Genomic DNA, 19,647 nt, shown 5'->3' with positions numbered 1-19,647 from the left:
GCTGACAAATCATTACTTCGTTATGCTGCGAAATGGGTTGTGTTTTTAAACGATCAGTACTTTGTTGAGCTTAGTCACGGCGGCCAAACCATCAGTGTACTGCTAAGGAAGTAAAGGGATACTCAGTCACTCAACTTTTGTTTACTTTCTAAACTGTCAAAATGTCCAGAGGTAGTAGTGCTGGTTTTGATCGGTTTATTACCATTTTTTCGCCAGAGGGTCGTCTGTACCAAGTTGGTAAGTTGTGTGTTATATTTGCATTGTAACTTGACCTATTGTCGATAGCGGGGATTGACTCTTTGAGATCTCTTTGGCTTTGGCCTTTGGAAACTAGAAATCTAGATCTTGATCTAGAGACTATATCTAGATATAGATCTACAAACAATAAATAGCAGCCTACCAGCCAGTGTAGGCCTAGAGAATTTAGAAAATAAATAAACTGGCCCTATTTTCTCCCAAAAAGGACAGGGATTTCAGGTCTTACGCAAATTGGGCACTCTTCGGGAGAAGTGGTCCCGGCCTAACTCCATTATTTTAGACATGCCGTTAAACGAAGAAAAGACGCATCTTTCTGATTGGCTGCTAATTTTAGTACTGCGATGTCATCACTTCCTGGGATACCCACATCGAACAATGTGTTTTCGGTAACATTTCGGATTTCCTAGATCTAGAAACGTAGAAAGACGCAAACTATTTTTAGGTAAGGCGCCCATCTTGTTTGACGTCAGACCAGGATACCCCTCCCATCACGTGACTACATCTAAGTATAGCCAACCGCATTGCACTAAAGATGGAAATGTCTAGACTATATATCATGCTTGGAAGGACTTCCGTAACGAGCGACCACCCCAACAAACACTACAACAAAGAAGAGACTCCCTAACACTACTCCTACCCCTACCCCAAACCTAAACTTAAACCTAAACCCTAACCCTACCCCTATCCCCTGCCCCTCTGTTCTACTCTGTCTCATAGTGGTCTCTCGTTACGGAAGTCCTCCTCATGCTTAATCTAGATCTACACCTCGCTCTCGGAAGTTCTAATGGCCGAAGAGACAGCACGTCTGCGTTTGAAGTCATGCAATGATTTTTGGAGCGGTTTGATTCCGGTCCCGGATAGTTGGGTTTTTTTTGGAAGTGGCTATCCTTACCCGGGGTGAGAATAAAAATACGATCGACCTCTCACCCCGGGTGAGACTTGCCAGCGTTGGCTATTCTCACCTGGTGTGAATCAAGACCTGTTTTTCCTCATTTCAGAATGCTGTCTCTCGGTGTGGATGATCTTGATAAAAGCCTTGAAAAAATGACATTATAGCACAAAAGTAAGATAATTTGGTCGTCTACAAAGATGCTATGGCTATTTAATTTTTCTAATCGAGCCGAACTAAGCGGGTCGCCATTTTGTTTTGCCGGGAAGTTCTCGCTAGATCTACTCCTCCTCTCTCTCTCTCTCTCTCTCTCTCTCTCTCTCTTTCTGAATACTGTCTCTCGGTGTAGACAATCAAATTGACCAAAGCAAAGTTAAAAAATGATGTTAAAACACAAAAGTAAATTAATTTGGTCGTCTACAAAGATGCTAATGCTATTTAACTTTTCGAATTGAGCCGAACTACGCGGGTCGCCATTTTGTTTTGCCCGGAAGTTCTCGCGCTAGGCCTACTCCTCTCTCTCTCTCTCTCTCCACTGCCCACAGACAAAATTGCACGCTTTTAGGCTAACAGTAGTAATTGAACGTTTGTTCACGGCACAGAATTCTACAATTCTGTTATCACTGTGTAGAATTCTGTGGTTCAGGGTGAACGCTACACTGGTTGGCGAAGGCTATAACATGGTGAACGCACACCGGGTGAGAATAGCCAAAAGACTCACCTGCGCTATTAGAGGTGGCCTTTCTTTTTTTCTCTTCTCCTCCTCCCGACTGACCAACAGTACCTTAAATTATAATTTGTAGAGCTGCTTTGAAGTTTGTTTGTTTTTTAATGTATATTAGTGATGAAGAATGCTGGAGAGGGGGGGGGGGTAGATCTAGATCTAATCCTCCAGTGTCTTTACAGCAATTTTCATGCGGGTTTACTGTCTTTGTGTTTACCGTGTTTCAATTTCAAGCATCAGCGTTCTTAATCTTACAGTGAGCTGGGCTACCCAGGAAGCGCGCAGGCCCTATTATAGGGATGACCTACTTCGATTTGGAATCACGCAGCTATAAAGGGCATAGACGCTGACCTTTTTTCAATGGAAACTTTCAGTATTCCTTATATGGAAAATGACGTAGTAAATTACGGGTCAAAGTTATAAATAGTGACCAATGACTTTGCAAGTTATCTGGACCACGTAGAGCGTCTCTTGGCCAAAGATCAAACATAACAAAATAGTTCACTCAGCCAAAAGGGTGTCTGCGGAAGTCCGCACATTGGTTCAGATGATGCTGCAGTTTTGTTTTGAAGCTCTCTTTCGTCTCACTCGAAAAGAAGAATAGGAATAGCCCAGCTTGTTAATTTGACTTTTATATATATTTTCACACAAGTAGGGTAACTCTGATCGCAAAGTCCGCACTTTTTTTAAGAGGGCGCCACCGAATATTGAGGACACTTTTTTAATTGGCTCAATTATAGAGGAGTGAACTATCTTGTTATACACAATCTTTATCTTGGCCAAGATATCGATTGATAAAGTGACGCGGTCCTGCTGAGCGATTATCAAGGCGGGGAGCATACTTCTCTGAATCTAAGGGCCGTACGAAGGGAGGGCCGTACGCATAGCCACGAGGCTATGTGTATGGGAGGGAGGGCCGTACGCATAGCTATGAAGCTTTACGGCGTATGGTGCCGTACGCATAGCCACAGGCTTTTTTTAAGGCAACTTCCAGTTTTGTTTCCGATTGTGTACGTAATGTATAGATGTCTATGGAGTTAGGCCGGGACCACTTCTCCCGAAGAGTCCCGCAAATTGTATCGTGCAGTCTTTTGTGGTAGATGTAGATTTCTAGATCTAGACTCTAGCGTCTCTCTGGACACAGTGATAGGCCTAAAGTGCAGGATTTTAACTCTTCTCCTACGTCTGTGCTGAGATGCGAAACTTATCAGCAACCGATTACGTCGGACGTCAATTGGCGCATTGGGGATTGCACATGCACTGGGTCAATGGGCGCATTGTTCACACAGGCGCCCCACTTGTCTTCTTTATTGCTGTAAAATTTCAGGTCACTGCGACTAGTACTTTTTACATACCAACTTAAAATTACCACTGTTTACCCAGTCAGTAACAAAGGACGTCAATGTGAACTTGCGAAGGAAGTGTCGCTTGTTCTCCGGGTCGAGTGATGGTGACCCATTTGTTTGTTTTACCATGGCACTCGATCTTACTCGTCTGACACATTTCGTTTTATTGTCACCCTTGCACAAAATGAGCAACAAAATAAAAACAAGCAAACTAAAAACAAACCAAGAAAACAACAACAATGTTGCAACCTTCGGTTGGGACCTCAGAAAGGAATGGTTTGTTTTCTTCATCTTGATCAGTCCTGCCTAAGACGGCCACCTGTCTTATACAGTCAGTTTTCTCCTTGACAAATGGTGGCCGTCTTACACAGGTTCGACTGTATTTATGGCCATAAAAAGTTGATTTTGAATGTGTGTAGCCTCCCATCTTTTGAATGATATTCATTTTTTAATGTCTGTTTTTTCTGTTACAGAGTATGCTTTCAAAGCTATAAACCAAGGAGGACTGACGTCTGTGGCAGTAAGAGGAAAAGATAATGCTGTTGTTGTGACACAGAAAAAAGTCCCTGTAAGTTAACCATCTTTGCCTTTTTTACTTATGTTCATTTGTTCATACTCTGTATGTCAAGTTTGATTTTACCCCCAGTGTGTCGGGGGGATATAAATAGAGGTGTGTAACCCCTTCAAATGCGAGGTGTCGCACACGGACCCCAACCCTCTGGGATCCGGATGCGACACCGACTTTGGTGTGTCTTCCTCTTCTCCTTCCTTCTTTCTTTCTTCTTCTATCTTTAGTCCCTCTGCTGACCTCATGTGCATCAAAAAGAGAGGTCACCCATCCACAGAGTGGGCACCTTGTTGACCGTGAGGTGCGACCCGTGCGGAGGGAAACCGTGTACCTGGCGGTTGAGGTGAGATCAGTCTACGGACTATCCCTCACCAACACGCCTCTTTGGCCCCGGTTTTCCTCTTAGACGGGAGGGTGGCACGGCCCGTGCCACTCAATCGGTTGGGAGTTGAAACCCCTTCAAGCCCTGAGACATGAAATTGAAAGCTCACACATGTGGATTATGGGCCTGAGAGAGGCATAATCAGTGTACTGTTTGCCGTTTGCCTACGTTTATCATGCACATCATTAGGCCTAGTGAGGTAAAGGATCGCGAATGAACATTTGTTTGCTCACCCTACACATGATTTAATTTAATGGCACTAGTGGAGTTTTGCGATTTCACTGGCATTGGGCTTTCTTTCTAAGTTCTCTTTTTTTTTCTTTTTTTTGGGGGGTAAGTGTTTTACGGCGCTCTCAGCTGCATAAGGTCATATGAGCACGCGGGACACATTAAACGTTTTCAGTTGGTGGGACATTTTGAATTTTGCCCAGGTGGCGGCCGAAGCCTACTCTTTTCGATTTTAGACTACCAAGAGATCTTTAATGTGTGCAACTTTCACACGGGCTCTACAAGATTTTTAGCCCTTGTCCGAGAAGGCTGGATGTAGATCTTTCCTACCGGAAGATGAGAGGTGTGGCTGAAAGACTGCAGTAAGGAGCCAAGGAGTAGCAGTAGAAAGGCTGCAGAAAGAGTCAGGAGCCCAGAGGAGGGGACAAAGGAGGTGAGGGGGTGGGGGCAGAAAGAGGAGACGAAAGCATTGCTAGAGAGCGAGAAGGGAGATGAAAGGAGACAATTTTAGAGAAGAAAATTTTTGGTCGCTACTCGGATTCGAACCCGGGACCTTTGAATGAGAGGCCAACACCTTAATCTCTAGGCCCCGAGAGCCCCTCTCACTTCTCTATTGACTCTTTCATTTGTTCAGCAAGCTGACAATGATCAGATTATATCAACACTTACTGGAAAGATTGAAGTACCAACACGTACCTTTGACAAGTTTCGTAATGTAAGCCTTTTTTATGCTTTTTTCTCAGGACAAACTGTTGGATGCAGAAACGGTATCACATCTGTACAAGTTAACAGACACGATAGGATGTGTCATGACGGGAATGATTGGTAAGAATGTCCTTATAAGAAGCTCCTTTCACTCACTATTTCTCTTGTCGGTCACTAACTTGTTCCATCTGCAGCCCCACTTGTAAGTACAATGTATTTTCTTTCTCATTGCTTCTGTTATTTCGGTCTGAATATCTTACTTTTACTCTGCTCTAAATGACTGTTTTTGTTTCTATGTGTATCTCTTTACTCCAACAAACTCAGTCTGGATTTGGCAACTGTTGCAGCCACCCTTCCACTACTACAGGTCTGGAGCACACATCCCCTGCAAGTGGTTGGTGGGTGCTCTGGTGTGGTTTACTCCTTCTTTCCTATCAAACATCTGTCATCCGTATCTCTCCTCCTTTTTTTTGTGTTACTTACTCTCTAAGCTCTTGTAACACTTCTAATCTTCGGCACTTTTATGACCTTACTGTTTTTCAAGTGCCGTAAAACTCTTACTAAAACTAAAAGCACTTATCTTTAAAGGCTGCCAGAACTGCTCTGTATTTTAAAAAATCATATTTTGAAGAGATTATTCAGAATAACAAGACTTTATTATTCTTTCCCTACTCTAGGTGTGTATTGCTTTTTCCTCAGACAATATCTCACACTTAGATAAATCACTATTTGCCATATATGACATAGGTGTCAATTATCTTAACTGATTCCGTCCATGATTTTTTCAGGCTCTGGACAGAATTTTTACCTGTTCAGTTTTAGACCTGGGGTGCATCTATTTAATGCATTACTGTGAAGCTCTAAGTTACTCTAATATGTATTGTCATATACCAAACTGATGGGAATCAATAAAAGAATCTGTTTATATCGATAACAATGACCTATAATCTGTTTGTATTGCATTTTCCTTCAGACAAAAACGAAAGCGAAAAAAAAATTGGGCAACAGCTCTTAGAAAATTTTGACTTACCGCATTTTCTCAGCTCTACAAGTCCTTATAATCCATAGGAATCAACACAAAATTGTAGCGATATCACCCTAGCACACATTTATGCAAGAATTTCACAAATTTAGTTGAATATCTTTCTTTGAAGGGCCTTTTTATTATACCAGGCTCCGTGTTGTTTACCCTTAGATCTAGCCTACATAGCGACAACAAAACAATTATTTTTTCAAGAATTTCGTGGAGTTTCGATCGATATTGGCGCTCAGAGATTGATGTCAGGTTTGTTCACAAGTTCTACTTCCTTTCGACAACTTAAAAAGTAGGAACTATGTTAAAAAGTGAACATTTGTTTCGAATTTTGTTGAGCCACTCACAGCGGTCGAATGGAGGCAGCGGAAAAACTCAGAGCCGCTGTCAGCGGCCGAATGGACGGAATCAGTTAAGGGGGCTGAGGTTTTGGCTGATATTCACCGATTGGGGTGGAATATGTCATTTAAAAAATTTATTTGTCTTTTATTTTCATAACCCCTAGAATCGATTCCAACAGCTTCCAATGACGGCAGTACACTATAAAAAGCATTTTAAAGTTTTTTTCTTTGTACAGTACTTGTTTGTGTTGTTAGTTTCCATGCTAAAACCTTATGGATGATTTTCTGAGAGGTTGATGTCATAGAGTTAGTTCAGCTAAAAAAAAACCATCACATTTCTAGCCTACAAACTTCGCTCATATTACGATAAAGTGTAAAATGTAATAAATAAAGTTTTTCCCCAATGACTTATCAAGCGAAAAAAATTCAGGCCTTTCCGTAAAGCAAAATTGATTAAAATAAAATTTAACCACCTAAATTGTAAAAATTTAAAAATTTAAAAAATTCAACAACAAAAAAAGAAAGGAAAAATCTTTACTTTTTTTCAAAATTATATAGTTATGAGGGACCCAGATTTACACTGTATTGAATGTTTTGTAGCATTTTTAATCTTCCTAAGTGGAATAGTTTTCCAGCTGAACTTAATTTACGTTTTGTGTTTATTTTCTAAATGGCCACCTTTACCATAGCAACGTGGACATTTATGCAATATCTTAAGACAGATTTATTTTGTCTTTGCTATAGGAAGTAATATAGGAAAGTTTGAATTCATAAGTCCTGATAATAACAAAGGTGGATATTACAGCCACCTCTTTGCACTTTCGTCTCAGTTTGACCTTTGCTTGGAAGGTTTTATCCTTGTGTTTCTCTTTTTGTTTCCTTTTACTGCTCACAGCCGACAGCAAATCTCAAGTGCAGCGTGCCAGATATGAAGCTTCTTCCTGGAAGTACAAGTATGGCTATGATATCCCTGTGGACATGCTGTGCAAGAGAATAGCTGACATCAACCAAGTCTACACTCAGAGTGCAGAAATGAGACCTCTTGGCTGCTGTACGCTCACATTTCTTACTTGATGCTCTAGAAAAAGTCTTGTCAGCCTTCACTGGTAGAAGTAGAAGTATATATTTTTCTGAGTGCTGTGTCTTGTCACTATGCACTACTGGTTTTGCTTTGCTTTACTGAGATGAGTGTTCCTAAATATTTAATTCTGCTCGTGTCCTTAGGCTGCAGGACTGACTCAAGTCTCTCTAGTACAGGGATGGGGGTTACACTGATACATGATGCAACTTCTTGGTGGGAAACATAAAGGGAAGGTACCTCAATAATAGTTACAAGATTTTAGCTGTAACTTCCCTTATAATTGGTGTCAAAACAACCTCTGTCATAGTCCCGTAAATTCTACGGGCCATAGGCACAGCCCTACGTGGTTCGGGCCCAGAAATTCTACGGGTGCGGCAGCGAAGAGGTTACGCACTTTGCTGCTGTCTTTCACATCTGTTATTTTCAAGTATGATACAAGATTTACCACTCATTTTTGCCAAAAGTTTGCGAACCATGTAGGTTTAAATATCCGTCTAAATAAATTAATCTATCCATCAGCTTAGGAGTCAATAGCAAGTTTTGGTGTCTTGATGATATCAAAGAAGAAAAAATATTGTTGGAAAATTTTAATGATTCTCATCTTGCTTCATCTTCTCAGGCATGATCCTGATTGGTTATGATGAGGAGTATGGCCCACAAGTGTACAAGACAGATCCGGCTGGATATTATTGTGGATTCAAGGCCACAGCTGCTGGGGTCAAACAGCTAGAGGCAAACAGTTTCTTGGAAAAGAAAATCAAGAAGAAAAATGAGTTCACGGACAATGAAGCTGTTGAGGTAATTAAAACAAAAAAGAGGAGGAAAACTGGTCGTAAATGTGTGTGTTTTGGAGAATTTTGATTGTTTGGAGATAGAGAGGCCAAGTCATGTATCATGGTGCACTGGACAGGAAAAGAGGTGTTTAAATGTAAGCCAAACCTACCACTCATCCCGATTGAATCGGGATATATTAATTTTTTAATTTTTCGTTCCATCTGTTCTGTTCAAATATCAAAATAGAGAGTTCAACCGTAACATATCAAAATTTATTCAACATAGAAAATTGAAACATCAAAATAGAGGGAGCAATTTAATGTAACACTGGAAAGTTCAAATATCAAAGTAGTGCTGTCAAATGTAACAATAGGGAGTTCAAATTCAACATTGTCAGTTCAAATTCAACACATAATTTTAAGCGCAATAGGTTGTTTGACATGGTCTTGAGCACACTGTATTGGTCAATTGATTTGTTAAATAAAAATAGGCGAACAGTACCCTGGCGATACCTCTCTTTGGCTTGCAATCACCACGTATGCGTTTTTGTGTCTCTTTTGTCTGTTTCACCATCTTTAAATGCATAAGACTTGGATTTATGTGTGTTACTTGAGGGTTGCTGAGGGTTGCCAGTTAGAAGTACATGTAGAGGCATTTTGGCTTATCGATGGTTTTCTTACGGACATAGAATTTAAAAAAAAGCGGAGAGTCCATTTTCTTTTGGTTTTCATCTGTTTTTGTATCATCCATATTCTGTTTGTTCTTAAATTAACTTATTCCCATGTGGCTTTGTTCTGAAAAATGACACCCTTTCCTCAAATAAAGCATTAAGAAAAAAAAACATTGTCAACAAAAGAAACTTGATAAATAAAATGCAGATGATAGATAATTATAGATTACAGTTATAATTCATTCAAATAACAGTTGATGTTTTTGGGCTTGTCCCCATTTTCCAGTTGGTCAAGGACGGTCCACTGGTCAGTTCTTGATTTATCTTTTTCTTTTTCTTGGCCCATGTCTTCTTTAGTTGATTACATTATCATCTAGTTCATTTTATCCTACATTGTTATAACCATATATAGAGATCACTGTCAAATTGATAATTTGAAGATACAAACTTGACCCTTGGGTGAAAATATTCAAGAGATTGGTGGACAAAATCATCAGGTTTAAAGATAACTTTCTTTCTATATGCCCAATAGTGTATTTAAAAATATAATATGAAGAAACCAGTTGATTTCACCTTCCAAAAATCATGTTAACATTGGAAAACAATTTGTCCTTTATAATTAGTTACAGGGAAATGGAGAGTATGAAACTATTAAGCAGCAATGGTCAATCAAATCTAGGGGCACACGAGGGTTTGCCAACAGTGGTCAATATAGACTGGAATGTGTTAAAAAGTTTCCACTTTATCCTCAAATTTTCAGATGGCGATCACTTGTCTGTCTACGGTGCTATCAGCTGACTTCAAGGCCGCTGAGATTGAGGTTGGGATTGTTTCAAAGGACAACCCAAAATTCAGGTAAGACATGCTTGGTTCTCATGTATAACACTTTCCACCCACCCAGCATGCAAAGCGCACAACCTTTGTCCCCACGTACCAGGATGCAGATGGGGTACATCACTACTATACCTGTATCTTGGCAAATATACCCCAATCTTTATGAAATTTTCAGCACATGATAACGGAAAGGCAGCCGGTATTTTCACAACATCTCATGGGGGAAAAATGTATGCGCCTTTTCACGGCTTGTCGTGGAAAAAGAATTTACGTGCGTTTTCACGACATGTTGAAGGCATACTGGCTCTTACCACAGAGGTCTAGGCCTTTTAGTATTAGCTAAAATACTGGAGGTTTTTGGGGGTTTTTTTGGTGGTAGATCTAGATCTAGTTTCCGATTTTGGACCTGTTCTACCGCCATTCTGATTAATGTGTCAAACTACCGGATTTGCGATGGGTGCCAAGAGTGCTTCCAACTTTCCCTTGCGAAACCCGTAGCCTACATCCCGAAATTCTGTACTTGCGGCGTCATCATCTATATACTCCGCATTCATTGGAGATGTTTCACGCAGCATTTGCGAGCACCAATATTTTCCCGAGAGGCAGTTCGCGCACCCCCTGCGAGCACAAGTTTCTCATTTTTTCCTCTGCGAAGTATGCATGCAAACACTGGGTGAACTGACTCTTACCATGCAGCCGACCTTTGTTTCGTTTTGTGCAAATTTTCACCGGAATTGGCTTGAAACTCTTTGAAGTAAAGTTAGTCACACCGAGGCCCTTCTTTCATTTCTCTGACTGTCTGTTCTCGCAACACTTTGTCAGTACGATGGCAGCACGTTTAGTTTTAGTAAGAGTTTTACGGCACTTGCAACACAATAAGATCATATAAGTGCTGAAGTTTAGGTGTTACAAGAGAGTAACAAACACAAAAAAAGGAGGAGAAATCAGGATGAGAGTTGTTTAATAGGAAAGAAGGCTTTCTTGCTTCTCAGACGGCAGATCTAGAATCTAACCCTCAGCAGTAAGTTGTAGCAAAGAGAGAATCTTTGGTTGTAGGCCTATTCCCGTTCACTCAACTATTGTCCGTCTGTGCGGCTCAGTCGTGAAAAGGATTTTTTTTTTTAAAGTGAAATTGGGCTTTGGTTTTGACACATTAAAAATCGAACGCGTAAAAAAGGGTGAAAAAAATTATTAGATGGCTTGGTGATAATTGTACCGTCAGGAATGATGTTCCCGGATTTGCGTAGCCTACTGTCAGAGATGTGATGACAAATTGAATAGTGGCAATGGAAAAATGTTATTTTCAACCCTTGGAAAGCTTTAAAAATCTATCATTAACACATTACACCCTAAGGGTCTGGACGGGAAGTCCATTGTTAGATCCTAAGCAAGGGGAAGGAACCCACCTCCCTTGAATACAAGCCTTTAAAAAACGCATTTTAAAAATACTTAACAAAATCCAAAAATCCAGAAAAAAATAAATTTAAAACTAATAATGAATGTAGTTTCAGAAAAATATAACTTATGTATGCGCGTACTGTTGGAAATGTTGTAACTTTGGTTCAATCGGGGTGTCCAACCCGTCACTCTCAGTCTCAGCCTCGCTGTCGGGCCCTAGATCTAAATTCTAGATTTTCTACGTCTGATCAATCTGAATCGCCCCAAACTCTTGCTACTACGTTTTCATCAAAATCTGAGTCATCTGATTTGTCATATGCTAGTTTTTGCTCAAATCCATCGTTATTTAGTTTTTCGAACTCAATTGTGTTGCTTTTCAACAAGTCGAGACACCTACAAAGTATCGATAACGCGATCACACTTCTATCGGCTCTAATACTAAAACTACGCGCCCGAAAAATTTCGTTTCGGTATCAAATGAAAGAAGAAACTTTTTGCAATAACTATGCAAATCGAAATCTCGGCCCCAGAGTCTCGTCAAGGCAAGACTTCGTTTCTAAAGACGCTAGGTCGGCACGGGCGAGTCAGGGTGGAGCGCGTAAGGGAATTCCCGGGCGGTCCCGGGCGAGTATGTGTGTTACATCTGGGCTCTACTTTCACATCTCTTAATGAAGAAGAGCCTTTTTACAAGTACAAGAACATGTAATTTTTAAAAATGCGCAGGAAGTTCTAGATCTATGTCACAGTAGGCTTTTGTAGGCCTAGATTCTAGGTCTAGCCATCGCCAGTAATCGTTTGCCGCTTAGCCAGAGAGAGCTCGAGGGGTTTCTTAGAGTAAGGGGTAGGCCTAGATCTAATTAAGTAAGGAAGACTCAAGATCTAACCTTGAATGAAAATATCGATCAGTGTATAATGTATGTGATTTCAACCCTCTTAATTGATGTTACAAATAAATATACCACCAGGGAAGTAAAATCAAAACTTAGTGCAGTGTCTTTGATGTGTCTCTTCTGTCGTAGCTTTCATATCAATTTACAAATCAAGAACAGGTTGAACTTGAAGTACTGCCACTCCGCCAGGTAATGCAGTGTTTCGACTCGTCTTTGATTGTGTTGTTCTTGGGGGTGACTGATTTCAAGGATTTTTTGCAGAAAATATTATACTTTGTACCGCAGTACTTTCAAAATTCTTCCTCAAACTCACGATACGATTTAAAAATTTCGTCCCGCTTTGAAGGGATGGGGATTTGCATCCGCCATTCTTATTGAGAGAAAGAGAGAGAGAGAGAGAAAAGCATGGCCAGCAGAGGGCAGACCTGGCATGACCCAGCTGTTTACTGATTGGTCCAAGGAGTAAAACAGGTCATGAAAAAGTGCCTCAATTTTTTTTCCCTGACATGTCGTGAAAATACCGGCTGCCTTAAGGAAATGAAATTTGACGATTGCATGTTCACCAAAAAAGGAATTACAGTGGAAGCCATATATAAAACAGACCCGGTAATAACAGGGATCCGGTAATAACAGGGCTTTTTTAAATCCCCGTTTTTTCTACTCTTTGTCTCTATTAAAAGTTATCGGCAATAACAGGGCCGCGTCGGAGCCCAATCGGTTATATCGGGGACAAAGGCTCGTTAACTATGTGTAAAAAGTGAGAGAGAGACAGTAACGCAGTGATGGAGCAAGCCCATGAATGCTAGCCACGCCACTGCAAGCACACGCAGCGGGTGAAGCAAGAGAGGGCTGCGGACGCAGTGTGCTGCAGACTTCGATCTTGCCCTAAGCCTAGCTACATGTACGCGTAATATGTCATGCTTAATAGTTTCACACTCTCGATTTACCTGTAACTAATTATAAAGGACAAATTGTTTTCCAATGTTATCAAATATCGGAGTCCACTGTAAAATTAGAACTAAAACCATTTTATCTAGCACATTCATCACCTGAATCCTCGTTGTGGCATCAGTGTAAAGCAGTGCTCAAGCTAGGTCTGCTTGGCATTTTCACCAAAAAAGAGTCACTCCAATTAAATTGATTTTTGCACTCGTCCACACAAATCATTCAGAAAGGAAATTGTAACTTTAACAAGTCTAAAAGGAGCTCATTGCACGTTTTTGTTGCTATATTTCACTGTCGCTGATCAGCATCTCATGGGAAAAAGTGTGTCAAAGAGGCAGTGGAACGAAGAGGTGGTTTCTAGACAAGGAACTGAAGTTTGGCGGGGGGGTTAGCAAGTAAGTTTGGTTACTAAGATATTTTTAACTGTCCTTATTGTATAGATTTTTATATGCCTTTGTCATTCTTCAAATAATTTGCCCAGTGTTTTTTATGTCAAACTGGACGTGGGTAGTTGCTTTTCTTTAACTTGTTTTTTTTTTTCCCCGGCCGTACTTGACCATCTGTGTGTGGCTTTCCTTGTCTTGAAATCTGAAAAAGAGACCTTACTAAATAGTTTTTCTGGTGTTCTATGATGTCATCTGCGAGGATTCGTCAGTCATTTTCTGAATATGGTGTATGTCTGTTGACAAGTGTTTAAGATTGGATTTCATAACAATAATAATAATAGATAGCATTTGTATAGCGCATATCCCCACTCAGCAGCAGGCTCTATGCGCTTTACACTATATTATTACCCCAGCAGACCATAGAACACTCCTAAACATTCTCAGCTTCCCGGGAAGCATACAGTGCAAGCAGCCGATTAAGAGCTCAAACACTAACAAACTGACAAGATCTTTCGCTGTCTATAGCCGGGTACCCATTCCCACCTGGGTGAAGTGAGGAAAATTCGTGTAAAGTGCCTTTCCCAAGGACACAACGTCGGGCCCTTGACGGGATTTGAATGCAGCTGGACACCTGCTTGCACACAGCTTTGAACAAAATATTTTTTATGACCAAAGAGTTGGAAGTTAAAGGTAAGTAAAGCTTGTGCTGTGGGTGGTTTCAGAGTGCCACTGGTACATCCAAGTTCTTTTCTTTCCATTTTTTTCTGTCTGTCTACCTTACCTTTTTCTTACACTAAATTACTGTAAGTGTGTTGGTTCTCCTTTATCAAACCAAACTGAAACTGTGCTGAGATTATCATAGATTTCTCTTTCCCGATTTACTTTTGCAGGGTACTGGCTGACAATGAGACTGATGTTTACCTCGCATCCATTGCTGAGAAAGACTGAGATTTTTTGGTTTAAATCCTGTATCATTCTGTACGACTGGTGGTCAATAAGATATTTTTCAATGTTTTGAATGAAAGTGTTCGAAGTCAGGTAGGGGTTGGTGAAAAAGAGTTTGTGTGTGTATGTCCTGAGTTTGTAGCTGTTTTATGTAATATGTGATTTTTTTCCCCCAAAATGAGCATGTCTGATTTAAGGATGCTGCTGTCATGAGCAAATGTTAATCGCAAAAGTTTTCACAATGATATGAATAAGCTCAGAGTCTGGCTGTTGTCATGAATAATATTGGTGTATGGATTAAAACTGGGGGCATAGGAGAATGCCTTGCAGATTATTCTAATCTGTGTTTGAGTTCATAATCCAGTTTGTTCATGCTAATTACACGAGTCAGTTGATTACTTTGTCATGTTTGACTGAAAGTGACTTATTTGACAATAAAGTTTTGGCATTTCTCCAGTATTTTATTAATTTTTGTGTTAGTTGGTCAATTTCTAGTGATCCAGCAAATTGTTGTTCTATCCTGTTCTAACAGTTCCAAAGAACTCTTTTTTCAGGTGCTGTCATGGATTTCAATGGCAAAAGTTGCAGTAAAGAGCGCAGCATTTCTTGGCCCAAGCCTTGTGCTCTGTGCAAATTGAGAACCCATATGGATCACAGTCAGCCCAGTTCCGGCACTCACTGCCTTCCAGCTCGTCTGAAAAGAGAATGAAAAGCAAATCACACAAATTTTAAATGCTTTTTTAATTGTAAATTTTACACAAGCACCCGTCAATTCAATTTAGATCAATTAGGAGACAGGTTGCTTCAATTATGACTGTCCAGGCCAAACTGGGCTGCTAGAGATACAGCAAGCTAGAGGGCAGAGGAATATATACTCAGCTCCATTATAAACACCTCACTTACAGAAATGAGCTTGGAATGAAAACTATGGCATGGATTAATACAAGCATTTACATGGACGTGTGAGGATATATTACCAACAGATATTGAACAAAAGAGATGGTATAATCTGCGTTTGTGTCATGCAATATTCAACACGCTCCCATCCATAAAAAGGACAGTCACGAGTATGGGTGCCTAGTGTTGCAATGGTAGCGAGTGTTCGACACTGCATAGACAGAATAGAACATTGGATGGCTCTCTTCACTATACTATTCGAGTCTGCTATCAATGCATTACGAAAGTGGGTGGTTAGCGGGTGCTCTGGTGTGGTTTGCTTCTTCTTTCCTATCAAACATCTGTCGTCCAGATTTCTCTCTCCTCCTTTTTTGTGTTTGTTACTCTCTTGTAACGCCTCTTATCTTCGGCACTTATATGACCTTATTGTGACGCAAGTGTCGCAAAACACGTGCTGTAAAACACTTGCTGTAAAACACTTTCTGAAGCTTTACGAAATTGCTGCACATTGATGACCTGATGGTTGGTGTACACTTCTCCTTCCTTCATTATGACTTACGCAAAATTTTAACTCGTCAGGAAGCATAGCTCCTTTCCAGTCTCTTAGCTTTCACTTTTAAGTACTGGTTGTCTAAGGTGCTTGTCTTCGTAGGTGTTGCAGTTTCTTAAATCTGCTTCAAACAATTGGCGCTGAATGGTGACTGCACATACTGTTCCCCTAGTTCCCTGAAGGCTGCTACAGTGGCAGGAACTAAACAATCGCTTTGGTGGCAATACATACAAAAATACTGATTCTGTTGTGTGGCCATAACCCTGGTTTTTCGGCGACATTTCCAGTTGTCTGGTAACGTTCTTGCAGCCTTTCAGTTGTCCATTAATCAGCGTTAAACCGTGTTGCAATACACTTGTGACTTACTCTGCCGTTGAGAATCCCAATAGTGTGGTTGCGCTCTCAATGGTCAAACTTGGCATACAGTATACAGTTAGGAGTAAAAAAGGAGATCAATTTATGAACTGAACACGTTTTCTTTCTCGCAACAATTAAGTGATGATGATGAATCCCAGTTGATTCCTGCAATAGAACCACCCACCCCCCCCCCCCCCCAAAAAAAAAATTAAAAAATAGACCATAATGTTTTATGCACTTGGCACAAAATTAGAGATGACCACGCTAACAAAAGAATGTTTCCCATCTAATGGCCAGCTCACATTGTGTACTTTTCATCATACACATAATTTGTGAAACACTACGAGCATTTGAAAAGTGAGGCATTTTTAATGGAGTTGAGTATACTTCATTGAAAAAATAAACTTCCTCAGGAATTGGACTTGTGTCTTCTGTATGCAACAATGATGAACATAACCATAAAAATAAAATTATTTTCTGCTGAGACACTAGTCTAGTACTAGTGCAATAAGCGAGAATTTTTTTTTGACACTTTACAGTGCCGAATATTATTCATAATGCCTCATGAGAAAATCTAGGTCCACCTTTGTTTAGATGTAGCCTTTTATCAAATCATAATCATTCTAGCTAGAGATTAGGATTATGATGGTGAAATCTTCAAAGCCATTCTGGTCCAGTGGCTTTTCACTTAGTGTTGCATGACAATTATTTCTGCCAACAATTTGTGGACGAATCTCTTCTCTACATGTATATGGATGATGATAGATCTACAGATTCGTGATGCTTCACAGAACTCACTGTCACAACCCTCTTTCTTCTCTCTTGCTCATTTTTTAACTTGCATTATGAAGCCAATATATAATTATTTTGTGTTTTACACCCCTGTCTTTGCAATTTAGACCATTTGGGGGTTTGTGTGCTTTGACCGTGCCTGCAGGTTCAACCCAGGCTTAAGGGGTTACATACCACCAGCAAACAAACGGGGATACTTTATCCTCTGTGGAATCAAACTCGTATCGTCTGCATATAAGAGTGAAAAGCCTGACCATTACAGCACAGACGTTGGTCTTCTCTTACATAATGCCAACAATATAAATTTATGTTTAGCATGAGTTATGCTCTGACATTTTTATCATTCAGGAAACAAACTTTAAACCAGATTACTGTCCAACCTTCAAAGGTTTTAACTCCATCAAGACAAATCGAACTGTCACCCGAACCAGTCAGGATACCACAGCCAGAGGAGGAATCATAAGTCTGATAAAATCTGGCATACAACATAAAAACATAACCGAATCATACCGGGCCCCAAACGATAACACCACGGAGACACACTCCCTTAATATCTACAACTACAACGGAAACGAGGAATTCCAAATTACAATTGTGTACATTCCTCCTATCACTGCCAATGCAGAAGATCAAAGAACACAACATTTTAGCCCAGCATACTGGTCAACCTCCGAAAACTCTATGATACTAGGGGACTTAAATGGACACAGCGACACTTGGGACTTGTACCAGCCCTCAAATGCTCTAGGACTTGATATATAGAAAATTGGGTGGACTCCAATTAAATGATGGTTATAAATGACGGGTCCCACACAAGAGTTAACCCAGCCACAGGCGGCCTGTCAACGCCTGACGTCTCCATCAGTCATACGAACATTATGCTAAAGACAGAATGGGAAGTTCTGGAAAATTCCATGGGATCTGACCACCTTCCTATTCAAATTACTTTCAAAAGAAAAGACAAAACCAAAACCTAGAAAACGTCAGATCTTGCGCATAGAAAACGTCTGATCTTGCGCAAGACAGACTGGGAAAGATACTCGGAGCTACTGGAGTTAGAGTTCAACGAAAATCTAGCACAAATTGCTCAGGCAAAATCTACTGATGCCCAAAACAGTATTCTGACTAATATCATCGCCTAGATAGCAAAAACTGCAATTCCCAATGGATGCAGTGGAACTAGAGCCGCAAGGTGGAACTCAGAAGTACAAGAAGCTGTTACCGAGCGCACTAGACTAAGAAAACTAGCAAATAATAGTGAGCTTGATTGTGAACTATGGCGGGAACAGTGTACCAAGACCAGAGGCATCACCCGTGAAGCAAAAAGGAAAAGCTGGCAAAATTACGTATCGACACAAGACTCGCGTAGCAACCTATGCAAAATATGGCAAACTGTGAATGCCCTGAATGGGAAATCTAGATCATCACCTCAAGGAGCAGCTCTAATAGTTAACCAACAGACGATAACAGACAATGCAAAGAAAGCAAAGAAGTTTGCCCAGATGTACTGTGAGGTCTCCTGTATTAAGAGTGACACAAAGGCTGAACTGGAAGAAAAAGGAGAAACTATTAACATTGATCGCAAGATGTATCGAAGTAACTACACAGCAATGAAAACAACATGCCAATGCCAGAATGGAATATGCTCACCCCTGACTATGAAAGAACTCAATGCTGCCCTACAAGTTCTCAAAAATACGTCTGCAGGAGATGACGGAATCCACAATATGATGCTGACCCGTCTTCCTGAAGCTGGCCTGAATTCTCTCTTGAATATCTACAATAGAGTGTGGAAAACTACCCAATACCCAACAGCCTGGCGAAAAGGTACGATAATTCCTATCCTTAAAACCGGGAAGGACCCGGCCCAAATGACCTCGTACAGACCCATCCAACTAACAAGCTGCATTGGGAAATTATACGAGAGATTAGTAAAAGTGAGAATGACGTTCTGGTTGGCAACCCAGCAAAAACTATGCAATATGCAAGCCGGTTTTCGACCACAGCGTAGCACAGAGGACCAGATCGCCAGGATAACGCAACACATAGCCGACAACCTTCAGGACAACTCTGGACCAAGACACAGAGCAAAGAGAACCATACTCTGTCTAATAGACTTTTCAAGAGCCTTTGGCAAGAGGTGGCATACTGGACTCCTCTACAAGATAAACGCCTTAGGAATGCCCACCTGTCTACAACGACAGATCAAGGCCTATCTAGACGACAGAAGGTCCAGAGTTCGTTTTGAGGGGAAAGAAAGTCGCTACTATCGCTTCCTCGCCGTCGTCCCTCAGGGCGGAGTATTATCACCACCATTGTTCCTCACGTACATCAACGGCATCGTAGATGACCTACCCGTAGACACCAACACCAGCCTCTTCGCAGACGACCTGGCAATATGGGCATCCCATGAAAATCTTGACACTGCGCCACGATGGTTCAAGACGCTCTTATCTGAACAAGATCTGCGATTGGTCAAAACGCTGGAAGATGGAAATTAACGTGGCGAAATGCGAATACTCTTTTTTCACGACATGGAACCGTGAAATGTCCTGGCGCTTACAATGGGAGATGAGGAGGTGCCCTATAACAAAACACCTACCTTCCTTGGCGTGACCTTTGATAGCAAGTTAACATTTAAAGAACATATCAAT

The 19,647-nt window shown here is 40.8% G+C and overlaps 1 protein-coding gene across 1 annotated transcript; it reads left to right on the top strand.

The window, feature by feature from the left end:
* The first annotated feature begins 40 nt into the window (after positions 1–40).
* On the top strand, positions 41–14,861 carry LOC101849131 (proteasome subunit alpha type-6). Its single transcript, XM_005098996.3, has 7 exons — positions 41–237; positions 3,691–3,785; positions 5,139–5,220; positions 7,370–7,525; positions 8,175–8,353; positions 9,760–9,854; positions 14,343–14,861. Exons 1-7 carry the CDS (start codon positions 162–164, stop codon positions 14,398–14,400), a joined length of 741 nt encoding a protein of 246 aa, XP_005099053.1. The 5' UTR covers positions 41–161; the 3' UTR covers positions 14,401–14,861.
* The last annotated feature ends 4,786 nt before the right edge of the window (positions 14,862–19,647 follow it).

The sequence above is a fragment of the Aplysia californica genome, unplaced genomic scaffold (assembly GCF_000002075.1).
Source record: "Aplysia californica isolate F4 #8 unplaced genomic scaffold, AplCal3.0 scaffold00199, whole genome shotgun sequence".
Classification (NCBI taxonomy): Eukaryota; Metazoa; Mollusca; class Gastropoda; order Aplysiida; family Aplysiidae; genus Aplysia; species Aplysia californica.
This window is presented reverse-complemented; position numbering and strand designations above follow the sequence as displayed.